We start from the raw sequence: 13,961 nt of genomic DNA on the forward strand, positions 1-13,961 counted from the left end.
GAGTTTCTGTATTTTTAAGTAGTTGAAAATAACTCAAATTAAAATAATATGTGACACATAAAAATTATTTGAAATTTAGCTTTCAGTGTCAGTCCATAAGTAGTTTTGTTGGAAAACAGCCACATTCCTTTCTTTATAGATTGCTCATGTTTATTTTTTCTTTACAGATCACAGTAAAGCAAAAACTTGGCAGTGTTTCACTTAACACATGTATTACAAAACCTAACGTTTAAAAATAATAATGCTAGTGCATATCTACCATGTGAAAACAAGGAAAGTAGACTTCAGATCTCATAAAATACAGTGGAGTATGGATGATTTTCGTATAGATTTGGATGACAAAACATTGTGTCTGTTATACAAGGACACTGTAATTGTGCTAACACAATATACATTGGCATTACTAGATAAAAGACTCATAATAATTTTCTTAACTAAGAAAAACAATGGTCAGAAAGTATAAAACGATATCTCATCATTGCAGATATTTTTACAAAAATGAAAAACTAAAATGAGAGACATTGAAGAAAGCACATGCTGAGATTCTGAATGGAATTGCACTGCAATTTTAAATTAATACAGGACAAATTCAAACTTCTCTATATATTTTTTTCATCTAAGCCACAGGCCAGATACAGCTCAGTTCTAGTTTATGAACAGCCCACAGGTAGAGGATAGTTTTTACATATTTAAATGACAGGGAAAAAACAATATTTTATGACATGAAATTTTATAAAATCAAATTTTAGTCTCCATAAATGAAGGGTTTTTTTGGAACATAGCCATGCTTATTCACTTAAATATAGCTCAGTGACTTTATACTGTAATGACAGAGTTGAGTAGTTGTGAGAGTGATCACAAGACCCACAAATTCTTAAATATTTATTATCTTAACTTTCTGTAAAAACTTTGCTTCAAAGTTAAAATTCTCTCTGTACTGTAACACAAAGAAATGTATCTGCTTCTGTTTTTTTAATTAAAGTTACATTTTAATCTGATATCAGAGTTATATGCATTCATTAAAGAAACTTGGAAAATACATAAAATCACCAAAATAAAATTTATCCATAGTGTCTTCATTAATTTAAAAGTATATATACTTTAAATATACTTCATTAGATTAAATGTATATATGTCTTTTTTCAACTCGCACATGCAGACACACCTCTTATGAACTATCATCCTGCAAATAGTTTTGTGTCTTGAGTTTTCCACTTAACAATATACTGCAAATATTTTTATTACAAAGTGTTCATCTTAGTTGGGAAGGGCAAACTTTTCTGATAAGGGGACAGATAATATAATAAATGTTTTAGATTTTGTGATTGTATTAGTTCATTTGGGCTGCTCTTAAGAGAATATCATAAACCAGGTAGGTGATACACAACAGAAATTTATGTCTCTCAGTTCTAGAGGTTAGGGAGTCCAAGACAAGTGGTCTTTTCTCTGTGTCCTCACATGGCATAAAGGGTAAGAGAGCTTTTTAGGGTCTCTTTTAGAAGAGCACTAACCCTAACCCTATCCCTAACCCCTTCACATGAGGGATATGTTAATCCTAATCACCTCCCAAAGGCCCACCTCCTAATATGATCACACTGGGGGGTAGGTTCTAACATTTGAATTTTATGGGGACACAGACATTCAGTCTATAGCAGCAGGTGTCTGTTGGAACTACTCAGCTTTGCAGTAGTGGATCAGAAGCAGCCATGGCCAATATGAACCAAATGCATGTGGCTGTCCAATAAAACTGTACTTATGATATATTTATTACATTAAAATATACTTATTATATGTATTTATTCTATACATGCATTTATAAAGATATTAATTTTAGCTATTTTATCTTTTTTTTCCCATTTTATATTCTTCCCACTAAATTTAAGAGCGGCTGCCCTTTAGATAAATGAAGGAAACTCTTTTGATTACTCTGTTTTATTGTTCCTAAGATGAATATTCCAACTTTGTGTCAGTCATTCCTCAAATTACATGATTTGTAAACTCTGCTCTCCAGAGTGTTGCTTTTTTGAATTATAAGTTTTTTTGTATTACTCTAGTATTTGGTGGGCAGAGCTGAATAAACACTGATAAACAAACTTATGCTATGTAGAGCATCTTAATTTTGATACTATATTTTCCAAATAATAATGATATCTTTTTTAGGTGCTTCCTATGACAGTCACCTTGGCAAGTCCTTTACAACATTATTTTAAATCATTGCAACAACCCTATAAAACTGGTATTTTTATTGCCTTTTTTTGTTTTTGTTTTTTAAATATATCTCTGTTGATCTCAGAGAGAGGAAGGAGAGAGAGAGAGAGAGAGAGAGAGAGAGAGAGAGAGAGAGAGAGAGAGATAGAAACATAGATGATGAGTCACTGATCGGCTGCCTCCTGACGCCCCCAACTGGGGATCGAGCCCCCAACCCGGGCATGTTCCCTGACCAGGAATCAAAATGTGAGGTCTTGGATCCTAGGTTGATGCTCAACCTCTGAGCCATGCCCAGCTGGGCTTTTATTGCCTTTTTAAACAGATAAACTGAGACTCACAGTTTAAATTATTTGTTCTTACCTCTACTAAGTGGTCATACAATGGGCAGTACATATGTGTAAGACAAAAAAATGTCAGAATATACCTTGAACTTGACAGCATTAAAATCCTCCTCTGAATGAGAACCTTGCTAAAATATCAGAGTTCTGAATGCTAGTGTCTAATATTGATTAACTTGTGTTTCTATCTTGGTTTTCTTCCTACTAATTGCTTTGATTGATGATGACTATATATGTTTTTTAATCATTTTTTTGGTCTACATGAATTTCTGACCTGCTTGTTTTGACCTATATAGTGTCAATAGAGCAGAAAGTCTTTGTAAACAATGAAACTTTATATTAAAATAGAAGTAACGCATAACAATATAATATGTTGAATTTGAAAAATCATCGTATAATCCTAACCTTAAAATAAGAATATATACGCATGCATTTCTATCAGTCTTCCTGAAGAGTGGCTCAACAGAAGTGCAGCAGCATTTTTACCTACTATCAGTACCCATAGGCATGCTCTTAGTGTCTAGATTTTGGTCTCTAATGATATTATACACTAAACAAAGCCAATTTGTTGCTGATTTCACATCTTAGGTAGAAACAGCCAGGATAAGGTTAGATCTTCTGATATTGGATATTGGATTTCACAGAGGTTCTGAAATGATAATGTAACTGACTGACTTACTATCTGACCAATTTGGCAATAATATATGCTTTTTTAAAGAATAATAATAATTATGGTTAATTGAGGACTCTGAATTGATATTCTAAAAAGGAAAGTTAGTGGATATACAAAAAGCCCAATATGGTTATCATATGATTGGCTAGTGTTGATCTCACAAGAACGTAGAAAGGGTCTTCAACATAAGCTGTAATACAAATAGTAAATTGTATTATCAGACTGACAGGATGGTGGATGACTAATTCTGGATCACCAAAGTTTAAAGATTGTATAATTTTAGAGGGTGGCATCTACTGCAAAAGATTAAAATTTATATGATAGACTTGAACTTAAATTCTAATCAATATAGTAAGTGTAATTTAACTAAAAAAAAGAAAACTCATCCTCTAAACCTGACCTGGATTTCATGTACCTTGTGAGTGTCGACCTGGGTCTGTACCCCTAGAATGAATCAGTTGGTTGATAATCTACAGTTTGAAAGCTTCTTTTATCTCATTCTCTGCTTTGGTTTGGGGAAATTACCTTAATCCCAAGCAATGTATCAAAATCAATACCACCGCAACTGTAGGAAGGTATAAAAACAAGTACAGAAATAATAAAGAACTGCGTCAAACCTATGGTGTTGATAATGATATTTTAGAACGTGGTTTACACAAAGTGGAAGTCCACAGGGACTATGTCACTGTGATCCTTATACCTCTAAATCTGATAGGATACCTATAATAGAATAAATAATAAACATTAAAGGACAAAGTAAGTTAGACTTATTTTAGCAGGATATGTCAGATAACATTGCTTAAGTTATGAAAATGTAAGACTCTATCTTAATTATTATGAAAACTAAAAAAAAAATTATTAAGAAAACATCCCTGTCTCATTTTCTTGTATCGCATACACTAAAGTGAGTTAGATTTAATGGACTCCTGTTTGAAATTATGCAAACCTATTTTTTTTCCAAAATTTTTTTGAGAATTAGATTTGCAAAATATGTCTTAAATTTTATTTGCTATATATTTACATTATCACTCAATCTTTAAATTATGGATAATTGTATTTTTTTAATTTATAGTACACTTTAGAATTATTTATTAGATTTCAGAATATGCCTTCTAAAGACAAAACTATATTCTTTTTAATATACTTGTAGATCTCAACCATACTATCGGATACATTATTTTATTAAATGTTGTGATATTAATGTCTCTTTATAAGGTTGGGTAAACTACTTCTCTTTACATATTATTTCTACAATTCAGTTAAACAGTGCAGGGGCTTCTAGGTGTGGGATCCTGAAGAGCTCAGTTTCTTATGGAAATAATTAACTGATTTTTCAAATGTATAATTTTAGTTACTTTCTCTTTTTCTATAAGGGCATAATAGTTATTGAGCATAAATGTTTTACAAGATGATATTCAACTTTAAATCTTTAGTATCTCATAATAAAACCCCTTTCTTAACATAGAATCTCAGAGGGGGACAGTACATTAAATATCATGTTATTCAAATATTCTTTTCACAGATAAAGAAATTAAGAGCCAAAAAGTATGACAACTTGTTTAGATGTAAAGATACAAAGATTCCCTGGCCCTCAGATACCTGCAGTGGAAGTTAGATGTAACAGTAGGGTTAATAGTTTGCCATTTTAAGAAATGAAATAGTACTACTCCTTTGTCAAAAGCTAAGCCTCCTGATCAAAGATGATTTATGTATGACGAGGCTGGGGAGTACGTATGTCAGAGAGGAAGCTCCAGTAGTTGTTGATTGGGCCTAAATTCCTCTCTGTTACCCATGAATTAGGATATAATTCCATTTATAAAATAAAACTTAAATGTATAATACTAAGCTCACACCTATGTCTGTAAATAGCAAATTTATTGGGTTACCTCAATGCATTATTGTTCCCCTGCTCACTCTAATATGATAGTTACTAGTCACAAAAAGCTATTAAACACTTAAAATGTGGCTATTTTTTATTTCAAGTCAGTACCTTTTTAATTTACATCGCTAATATAACTAAGTAAATTTCCTACCTTTTTGTTTTTTACAAAAGAAAGTCTGGGCAAAAAGGTAAGAAGAATGAGACTTTTGGATGTCATGGTCTTTTTCTATTCAGAAGGGACTGTCACTGTCTCTTTAATTTACTTTCTTCATCCTCAACTTTTAAAATATAGCTATTTCAACTAACTTTTATAGTTTCTCCAGAGTTCCCAGCCTTAATATAGGTTGAACCATTTTTAAAGTTTCATTAAAAATTTAGCATATTAAAGCAAAATAGGAAATTAAATCACTAATATAAAATACATATACTCAATAAATAAATGAAATTAAGTGGGGGGGAAAATAATACTGGACTCACCAAGATTTTGTGTTAGTGGAAAAATTTGTAAATGTTTTAGAATTGTCTTTACTTGGTCAACTTTTGTCATTTTTTTGTTGTTCGAAAGAAGTTTTTAAAAACTCTGTAGTAAATGATAATGAGCCACATTTTTTGAAATAAAGAATCTTCCCTTATGACACTTCATTTTGAGTTGGGGCCCAGGCTTCAAACTTTATTTTATTTACTGATTTTCTAAATTTTAAAAATTAGTGTTGACACCAAGAGTCAAATGTTTATAATTTACAGCATAAGTATATTAAGGATGTATGTTGAAAAGGATTTCAGACAGAATAAGTTCTTGTATTTCCTAATTAAGCTTTCCTATAGATACTGGTCTTGGTTTTGTTTTTATCTATAATTTTTTTAAAAATTGAAGGATCTAGAGTTTTAGAAGTATGTGGAATTCACTAGAAGACCCTTTAGAAGAGATATTTCTTTTGATTTGAACAGAATTTTTTGAAATTCTTTGTATGTATATATTTGGCAATTATATTTTAAATTATTTTCTAAATGAAAACTAAAATTCTTCATCTTCCAGATATTGACAGAGCAAGTATGTACTCAAGTTGTACATAAACCACACCCAGAGCCAGATTCTACAGTGAAAATTCAGAATCCAAGTGAGCAAACAGCAATTTTTTTATTTTAATACAATAGTAACATGGTAATATGTCAGACTAAATCAAAACTTTTCCCAACCACCTAAATTCATTATGGTGCGCACATAGTTTATAGCACTTAAAAATCACCTACCATGGTGCTAAGGTGGGTGTGGGTGGGTGGGGAGAGATTAACCAAAGAATTTATATGCATATATGCATAACCCATGGACACAGGCAATAGAATGGTGAAGGCCTGGGGTAGGGGATGGGTGCAGGGTAGAAGGGGTCAATGGGGAAAAAAGGGGACATCTGTAATACTTTCAACAATAAAGATAAATAAAATAAAGAAATTTCAGTAAAATCTTTTTTGTGTAGAAGATATGTACAGTTATAAGTCTATACTATAACTTTTTTGTTGTTTTTTAAAGTGATTCTTAAGGTGGTGGCAACTTTGTTAAAAAACTCTACACCAAGTGCAGAACTGATGGAAGTACGTCGTTTATTTTTATCTGACATGATAAAACTTTTCAGTAATAGCCGTGAAAATAGAAGGTAAGCAAATTGAATAGTACAACAAAACTTTATTCTATAATTAATCTTATTTTATTTTCAATCTCTTTCATAGAAAAAAAATTCTAATCTTTCCCACATTGCTAAATGCTTTTAATCATGAGAAGACATTGTATGTTTCTTTGATATAATCTGCATTTATTATACTTCTATTTATTTTTATGTTTTTACTTACATGTGTATTATATTTTAATTGAATATATGAATATATATCCACAAACCATTATTTAAAATGCACCGTTCCTTTTGGTGCTACCTATCTATCTCCAATAGTAGTTTTAATTGTAATTATGTTGGATTTGCTCATATTCATCCATGCTTTTCCTGAATTTGTCTGATAACTAATTGTTGTCATGTATTTTTAAGCTGGTTACCTAGGACTTGGGGTATATTTTGGAGCCATAGTTGCTGCCTGAGTCATTAATTTTACAAACATTGATTGTCTGATATGTATAAAGCACTTTGGTGCATAGGTTGTCTTAGTATACAGTCTTAGTACAGTTTAGTGGGAAAGAATAATAAAGTAGTGGTTACTTTATAATGTATTAAGCGCATTGTGAGGGCTACATATGATGAAGGAGTAGAAAAATAATAACTTAGCCTGACTGGGAAAGTTAGGAAAGCAATTTTAAATGATAATTTGGATTTTTTCAGGTAGAAAAATGGGGCAGTGCCATCCCAGGTATAGAATATAGAATATGCAGAATGACTGCACCTTTGTTTACCTAGGTGCAGTTTTCTCTATTTATCTAAATTTCAAAATAGTAAATTCTAATACAACTTAGGTATTTTTAATGAATATGTTTTTCCTACTAGATGCTTATTGCAGTGTTCAGTATGGCAGGATTGGATGTTTTCTCTTGGCTATATCAATCCTAAAAATTCTGAAGAACAGAAGATTACTGAGATGGTCTATAATATCTTCCGGATATTGTTGTATCATGCAATAAAATATGAATGGGGAGGCTGGAGAGTCTGGGTGGATACACTCTCAATAGCCCATTCCAAGGTAATAGAGATTTAGCATTTTATATCATCCAGGTTTCATCTGTGGATTAATTAAATGGCTGCAAATGCTCATCTGGTGCCATCTTGTGGGCAACTTCCATTATGGCCAACTCCTCCTTCCCAGTTTTCTCTTTTTTGTGTTTTTTTCCCTTCTGTCCATACAGTGTTAAATCTTGAAGTATTTTATATATCATTTGATTGGAACCTCAAGTTTATAAATTAGGAATTGTGGACCCCAAAAGTGATGCCACATATAAGCAGATCTGAGAACTTCAGTCTGAGCCAGTTGCCCTTTTAAAAACTAGAACATACCTACTGATTCTTATAAGAGCATTTTATAGAATAGACTCTGAAATATACTTTTTAAAGACTTTTTAAAGTATTTTAAAGACTTTTAAAAAGTAGTCAGAAATTATTTTTTATTTTCAGGTGAATCATAAATATACTTAAAGTGTTTAATATTAGTGGTATTTTTAATTGCATTATCTTTTCTCTATATTTAATCCTAGAAATCTATATATTTATATTTTAAATATTATCTAGTCTTTGGTAGAAGGAGAACATAGTTTGTCAACCCCGAGTTTGGGACTTGATTTCGTCTTCCATAAAATGAAGGGGTTTTTGTATTGAGATAATCTCCAAAGGAAGCTCTATCACAAAATAAACTTTTGTTATCCTATGACTTAAGTAGAAATTAATATCATATGTGACTCTAAGGAAAATTTTTTAATTTTTTTTTAATTTTAGAAGAGCTTTTATTCCTATTAATAACTTAAATTTTATAACATATTGGCACCTTTTATTATTATATTAACAAATTTGAAAATAGTATTTTATAGGAAAAGACATTGCATTTTTTATTGTGCTAGTATTACAGATATCCCCTATTTCCTCCCCTGCTCCCTTCACCTAAGACATTGCATTTTTAATGTAAGATATATATATATCTCCTAAGGAAGCCTATATAAAGTAACAAAATAGCCTATGTAAAGATAAAATTGTGATGTTTTAACAGTTTATAAATGTATGTATTTATGGATATGTGTGGGTTTTTCTTAAATCAATTGTTGAAATAAGCACACATATGGGTAATGGATGGTGAAATCTGATCTAGTAGTAGAGTAGTACTTGGGGACTGTATATTAGCCACATCTTCATTTTAGCTCAAATACCTCAAATATGTAGGAGTTCAACTGGCATATTAGGTAAGGGTAACATTAAAATACTTAACCTAAAAGAAAAGATCACTATTTAAAGTTTTAATATTGTTAGTTTACCTAACTGTGTGTCTTTGGACGTGTAAGAAGTCATAAATAACTCTTTTTAATGATCATTTTCAATTACTTGATGAAATTAAACACTTGTCTTAGTATTAATACATGCTGTGTTTGATATCTTAAAATACTTGATACCGTTTTGCTATTATTACCATAATTTTATTTGTATCTTTTTTTTCTTCTTGATATATATAAAATACCTTAATGTTTTTCCCTCTTGTTCCCAAGGTCACTTATGAAGCACATAAGGAATACCTAGCCAAAATGTATGAAGAATATCAGAGACAGGAGGAGGAAAACATTAAAAAGGGAAAGAAAGGGAATGTGAGCACCATCTCTGGTCTTTCATCACAGACAACAGGAGCAAAAGGTGGAATGGAAATTCGAGAGATAGAAGATCTTTCACAAAGTCAGAGCCCAGAAAGTGAGGCAGATTACCCTGTCAGCACAGACACTAGAGACTTGCTCATGTCAACAAAAGTGTCAGACAATATTCTTGGAAATTCAGATAGACCGGGAAGTGGTGTACATGTGGAAGTGCATGATCTTTTAGTCGATATAAAAGCAGAGAAAGTGGAAGCAACAGAAGTAAAGTTGGATGATATGGATTTATCACCAGAGACTCTAGTAGGTGGGGAGAATGGTGCCCTTGTGGAGGTTGGATCTTTGTTGGATAATGTATATAGTGCTGCTGTTGAGAAACTCCAAAACAATGTACATGGAAGTGTTGGTATCATAAAAAAAAATGAAGAAAAGGATAATGGTCCACTGATAACATTAGCAGATGAGAAAGATGATCTTCCTAATAGTAGTGCATCTTTTCTGTTTAATAAAATACCCAAACAGGAAGAGAAACTCCTTCCTGAACTTTCTAGCAATCACATTATTCCAAATATTCAGGACACACAAGTACATCTTGGTGTTAGTGATGATCTTGGGTTGCTTGCTCACATGACTGGTAGTGTAGACTTAACTTGTACAAGTATAATAGAAGAAAAAGAATTCAAAATCCATACAGCTTCAGATGGAATGAGCAGTATTTCTGAAAGAGACTTATCATCTAAAGGGTTAGAGTATGCTGAAGTGACTGCTACAGCTCTGGAAACTGAATCTTCTGGTAGCAAAACTGTACCAAATATTGATGCAGGAAGTATACTTTCAGATACTGAGAGATCTGATGATGGCAAAGAATCAGGCAAAGAAATCCGAAAAATTCAGACTACCACTACTACAACACAAGTAAGTTACCTAACATGAGTTCTAAAAATGCATTGAATGGGTGTTGCATTGTTAGCATCAAAACAGAGTAATTTCTTATCAGTTACACTATGCTTATATTTAATTATGGCATAATAGTATTTTATGGAATTGAATAGTATGGTAGTACATATAAAAGAAATTTAAAATAGCTGAATTATATTTCCAATTCTGTGTAACTGCTCAACCTCTCTGGGTCTGAACTTTCTTACACAGTACAACATATTACTAGATTAAAATATGGCCATTAAGGGCTTTCCTAGTTCTAACATTTTATGACTCTGTGACTACATTTACACATTTTGTACTTAAGATCTTCACTCTGAATGCGTAATTAATTTTAACCTTTTAAGCTTCAGGCCCAACACTCTTCTGTAGATTATAGAAAAGAGGACTTGGAGCCCAGATTGAACTGATAAATGAAGGGGAAGGGAAAAGGGAATTTATATCAAGTGCTTACTCTGTTCCAGGCACTGTGCTATATGTTTTTAGATTTAACCCTCACAACAACACTGTGAGGTAGGTACTATGGCTGAGAAAATTTGGAATTATTAGCAGTGAGAATTTTTTTTATTCCTAACCATGTGGCTAGGAATTTATTATGAGAAAATTAAAGACTCTTAAGGCCTGGTGGTGAGGAAATGTTACTGCTGCAGTTTTGGCCTCACCAGAGTAAAGCAAAAAATGGATGAAGTTTTCTGATATTGATTTTAATTGTTGAGCTTTGAGTGTTAAAACTGGTTCCTTATTTTCTAGGCTAAATAATACCTTATAATTAAGAGTTGAAGAAAATTTTTACACTTAATGATTTGTTATGTTGTTCTCTGAATTTTCCGCTCACCTTTTAATGTCATTGAAAATAAATTTAACATGTTCTATTATAAAGAGTAAACCATATACCTAACTGGTGTCTTTATACTCTAATAAGAATACTTAATGACAGAGTCTGTTTGTGAGAAAAGCATTTTTATTTTTTCTCTGTTAACTGCCAATTCCCATTTTTGTGGCAGTTGTACTACATTGATAATTTGTAGGGGATGGGAATATTGACTTAGGTACATATTTAAAATAAAGGAAAGCATGGTGCATTGTTTATTGAACATAATAGTCACTAGGCATATCTGGTTTTCATTCAGAGTGTACAGGCATTTTTTCTGATTTTCCAGCCTATCAAATGCATTTGTTTTTCTAAATTGAAGTGTTGTGAGTGAAATCGACTTTGAAATTAACTTGAATCTGTTCAAGTAATATTTCTTTTAACCTTATGTTTTTAATTACAATTAGTTGATGGCGTATATTCAGTATACTTCACTTTGAATATATTGTCACTTTCATAAGGAAGAAATATGGGCTAATATAAAGGCTCCAAAAATGGGTAAAAAGGGTCTGGTTTTCAATGTGAACATTGTTATTAAACTTAGGTATTTGATTTTCTTTCTTAGTTTCTGAAACTGCAAAATAAAAGTAGTAATAATAGCCTTTTCAGCTCTCAAAGGTTCCTGTGCAGGGAATCACCAGGTGAGCAATACATGTAAATATACTTGCCTACTTAAGGCATAAGCAAAAGCTTTACTCGCTTTACTAAACTTACTGTTTTCATTTTGAAATCAGTAATTTCTTTTGCACTCTGCAAATATCCACCTGTTATTTCTCTAGGCTGTTCAGGGTCGGTCTGTCACACAGCAAGACAGAGACCTCCGAGTTGATTTAGGATTTCGAGGAATGCCAATGACCGAGGAACAGCGGCGCCAGTTCAGCCCCGGCCCCCGCACCACCATGTTCCGTATTCCTGAGTTCAAATGGTCTCCAATGCACCAGCGACTCCTCACCGATCTGCTATTTGCATTAGAAACAGATGTACATGTTTGGAGAAGGTAGAAATACTGTTTTTCTAGAAATAAGACTACTTCCATTTAAGAAAATTGGTATTTTAAATTTCCAGCATGCATCAACTGATTGACAAGTGAATTATAACGTTGAATAAATCTCACAAATGAAATTTATTTAAGATTATGAAACTGAAATTTTTTTATAGAGTCATAAATATCTTCATAAAGGTTATAAAGCCTGGGCCTCATATTGAAAGGTATCCAAGAACTTAAGCTTGAGACAATTAGAAAGCAAAATTTTGAAATATGTCATTTCCTGTTCTATATAAATTAGACTTAACAAAAAAAAGTTCTGTTTCAAATAAATTTCCACATTTTTCTTTTCCTCTTAAAATTAATACCACATACTAAATTTATTTTTGTTAATCAGCATATAACATATATGCACTGTTAAAATACACCTTTTTTTCTTTTTTTTGTAATTCCCCTTTATTTTCTTGAATTATGGGTCACAATGTATTAACACTTCTTATCATTACCCTTTGAAAATTTAATTAACTCATCAACTACTTTTATCAGATGTGTCATTGGCAAATATGTTCTCCTCTACAATGGGCTCCCTTTTCGTTTTGTTGGTGGTTTCTTTTGCTGTGCAGAAGCTTTTTATTTTGATGCAGTCCCATTTGTTTATTTTCTCCTTTGTTTCTCTTACCCAAGATGATGTATAGGCAAACGTAATGATACAAGAAATGTCAGATTTTGCTGCCTTGTTTGCCTCTAGGATTTTTATGGTTTCATGTCTTACATTTTAGCCTTTTATCCATTTTGAGTTTAATTTTGTGTATGGTGTAAGTTGGTGGTCTACTTTGATTTATTTTGCATGCACCTGTCCAATTTTCCCAGCACCATTTATTGAAGAGACTGTCTTTACTCCATTATGTGTTCTTGCCTCCTGTGTCAAATATTAATTGGCCATAATGGCATGGGTCAATTTCGGGGTCCTCTTCTGTTCCACTGATCTATATGTCTGTTCTTGTGCCAGTACCAGACTGTTTTGATTACAGTGGCTTTGTTGTATAACTTGATATCTGGTATTGTGATCCCTCCAACTTTGTTCTTCTTCCTCAAGATTGCCATGGCTATTCGGGGTATTTTTTGATTCCATATACATTTTCCAAGGGTTTGTTACAAATCTGTGAAATATGCTGTTGGTATTCTCATAGCGATTGCATTGAATTTATAGATTGCTTTGCGTTGTATGGACATTTAAATGATGTTAATTCTTCCAATCCATGAACATGGTATATTTTTCCATTTGTTTATATCTTCCTCTATTTCTTTTTTCAGTGTCCTGTAGTTTTCCCAGTACAGGTCTTTTACATCTTTGGTTAATTTTATTCCTAGGTATCTTATTTTTTTACTTGCAATGGTAAATGGATTGTTTTTTTAGTTTCTCTTTCTGAGAGTTCATTATTGGGGTATAAAAATTCCATCAATTTCTGGGTGTTAATTTTGTATCCTGCTACCTTGCTGATTTCATTTATTAAATCTAGTAGTTTTTTGGTGGAGTCTTTAGGATTTTCTTTGTACAATATCATGTCATCTGCAAGTAATCACAGTTTTGTTTCCTCCTTTCCAATTTGGATGCCTTTTATGTTTTCTTCTTGTCTGATGGCTGTGGCTAGGACTTCCAGTACTATGTTGAATAAGAGTGGTGAAAGTAGACACTCTTGTCTTGTTCCTGTTCTTAGGGGAAATGGTTTTAGTTTTTGTCCATTGAGTATGATGTTGGCTATAGGTTTGTCATATATGGCGTTTA

General features: G+C 32.1%; 1 protein-coding gene across 4 annotated transcripts in view; it reads left to right on the forward strand.

The window, feature by feature from the left end:
* NBEA (neurobeachin) overlaps nucleotides 1-13,961 on the forward strand; it is an 816,964-nt gene that overhangs the window by 227,020 nt on the left and 575,983 nt on the right. For all 4 annotated transcript variants that reach the window (XM_016197269.2, XM_016197275.2, XM_087814370.1 and 1 more), the window contains 5 exons: nucleotides 6,138-6,219; nucleotides 6,630-6,753; nucleotides 7,588-7,780; nucleotides 9,285-10,295; nucleotides 11,970-12,187. In XM_016197269.2, coding sequence (XP_016052755.2) covers nucleotides 6,138-6,219; nucleotides 6,630-6,753; nucleotides 7,588-7,780; nucleotides 9,285-10,295; nucleotides 11,970-12,187 — 1,628 coding nt within the window. The remainder of the gene's footprint in view (nucleotides 1-6,137; nucleotides 6,220-6,629; nucleotides 6,754-7,587; nucleotides 7,781-9,284; nucleotides 10,296-11,969; nucleotides 12,188-13,961) is intronic.

The sequence above is a fragment of the Miniopterus natalensis genome, chromosome 2 (assembly GCF_054644295.1).
Source record: "Miniopterus natalensis isolate mMinNat1 chromosome 2, mMinNat1.hap1, whole genome shotgun sequence".
NCBI classification, from domain to species: domain Eukaryota; kingdom Metazoa; phylum Chordata; class Mammalia; order Chiroptera; family Miniopteridae; genus Miniopterus; species Miniopterus natalensis.